Source organism: Pterocles gutturalis, unplaced genomic scaffold (genome assembly GCF_000699245.1).
Source record: "Pterocles gutturalis isolate BGI_N339 unplaced genomic scaffold, ASM69924v1 scaffold25506, whole genome shotgun sequence".
Lineage (NCBI taxonomy): Eukaryota > Metazoa > Chordata > Aves > Pterocliformes > Pteroclidae > Pterocles > Pterocles gutturalis.
In genome coordinates, this window is record NW_010106218.1 from 1 (window position 1) to 2,118 (window position 2,118).

At 44.8% G+C, this 2,118-nt stretch overlaps 1 protein-coding gene across 1 annotated transcript in view; it reads left to right on the forward strand.

The window, feature by feature from the left end:
• Positions 1-2,024: 2,024 nt before the first annotated feature.
• TBC1D2 (TBC1 domain family, member 2) overlaps positions 2,025-2,118 on the forward strand; it is a 17,210-nt gene continuing 17,116 nt past the window's right edge. The window contains 2 exon segments of the mRNA XM_010087726.1: positions 2,025-2,114; positions 2,117-2,118. The exon segment at positions 2,117-2,118 is cut by the window's right edge and continues 331 nt beyond it. Of these exon segments, the coding sequence (XP_010086028.1) occupies positions 2,025-2,114; positions 2,117-2,118 (92 nt within the window).

A 2,118-nucleotide genomic window follows, 5' to 3' on the forward strand; every position in this document is an offset into this window, starting at 1 on the left:
AAGGGACTGCGCGGGGTTCGCCCGGATCTTTTCGTTGTTGTGTCGGTGTCAGAACTGCTTTCAGCTAAATATCTGTTTCAGATGGTTCCCCGGCAGCGTCTGGACCGAGGGAAGCTTGCGGCAGACGCCCCTCTTCTGTTGCTGTTGGATTTGTTTTGGAGGCTGTGGTTACCTGCGTGGTGGTCTCTGCAGCAGTATCGCTACACCAGGAGACAGTGACTTCCAGGGGCTCCTTCGCTTCTCATAAGGAGGTGAGATCTCCTCCTCGAGAGTGCTCTGCAGTGCAGACCTGACATAACTCCTTATAACACGGTGCTTGAACTCAGAATGCTTCCTTGATCCTGTTCATGGCTCGGACCCGTGGACTGTCATGCTGGCAAGAGGTAGAAGTGTGATGGAGTCTTCAGACAATACAGGAGGTCCTTATGCTGGTACTGCCATAAAAGCCCCAGGGTCTGTTAGGGACCGTTGAGGCTGCTTCTTCCTTATGATTGTGGTTCCTTTGTGCCAGGCAAGGTTAGCTTGGAAATGAAGCTTTTTGGTGTTTCATAAATGTAGCTGGGATGGTAATTTCATGAAGTGTGCTTGTTCCTGACATTTGTGAATGCATTCAGCAGCAGGATCCATGGTCTCAAGGGAGCGAACTAAAATAAGTTCAGTAGCTTTCCAAAAGGAGTGAACACTGTCTATTGTCTAAAAAGATGATGTGGGGAGGGGACAGCAATAAACCTGAAGGGGCTTAGCCAGTGCTAGGATGGGTAGGCCGCCTTTCAGTCATGAGGATAAGTTGTTCCTAAGAGCGTGAGCTTAGGCAACATCTCTGTGTGCTCCACTTCATTAATCTCTCTTCACCTGTTATCTCACAGCTGGCTGTCATGTTCAATAGTTTTGTGTCTGCAGTTGGGTTTCCTCTAACTTAACACTGTGATGATTTATTTGCTTTCATATTTGCTTCAGATATGTTATTGTCTGACCAGAAGTCTCTGATAGTCATCTTTAAACCATGTTTTTACTTAAGAAAAAAATGTAAGAATTTATTTATCGGTATTTTCCTGGAGTATTGTTAGCTTTCTTTATAAAAAGGCCATAGGTGTCTTCAGCTCTGAGCAAAAAAATCACACCTGCCATATGGTTAAGCACTTGAAAAAGTGCCCAGAAATATGGAAGAATTGCCATTCTTGCATATGATCAAAATTAATGTGAATGTGGACCTGAGTAGCTGGCTATGGCTTTGAATTTGGCCCCTTCTCTAAGAGTGAAGTTGGACTAGACATCTCCACAGATCACTTCCAGCCTTTTTTTTTCTATTTTTCTCTTGCACGTTGCATCCTCTTGGGGACCCAGCAGGTTACTTTCACCAGTGAGCAACCAAGTCTCTTTTGCAGGGATCACACAATTACTTTCTCTGGTGCACAACCCAATATATAAGGCCTGCTGGATGGAGACCTGACACCTGGCATGCAGGCTTCTTAACAGCAATCGTCAAGTGACACAAACGATTTACAAGGATGCTGCATAAGGCTGGATTTTTCTCCAGACACCAGGGTTTAAAATACTAGCCAAACATTCAGTGGAAATGCTGGGATACACTTACCTGAAATCCCTTGACCCAAGTATGTGGCCTCTCAGAGCCTCTTGTCTTGCCACATTTTCTGCAACTGTTACTTAACATTGTTGTCCGTGGCTTCAGATACCCTGGTTATTGCTATTGATTTGGTATGCCCACAGACTGTACTTATTGTTCACTCAACTGTTTCTGGTACTGCTTCTTGGCTGCTAGTCCAGGCCGAGTTAGGAATGGAGGAGGGAGAAAACAGATATCTAGAGGTCGTCTGAGTCGACAAAGGCAGAGAGCAGTGACTAAAAGTAGAAGCTGGGAATCGTGGCTGGGCAGTTTGAAAGCTTATTCCTCCTTTTTCATTTGCTGCAGGTTCTATAACAACAATGATGTAATCAGGATCTGCTGTTACTTACCTAGAGAATTTCCTGTCTAAGTCTGATTCTGATTCTATTTCCTGAAAGAGATGAAAAAAGGATCAGAAAGCAGGGCTTGTCCCTTTGCCACCCCAGGTGATTCATTGGAGTCAAATCCAGACAATAACTACAGCAGTGGAAACT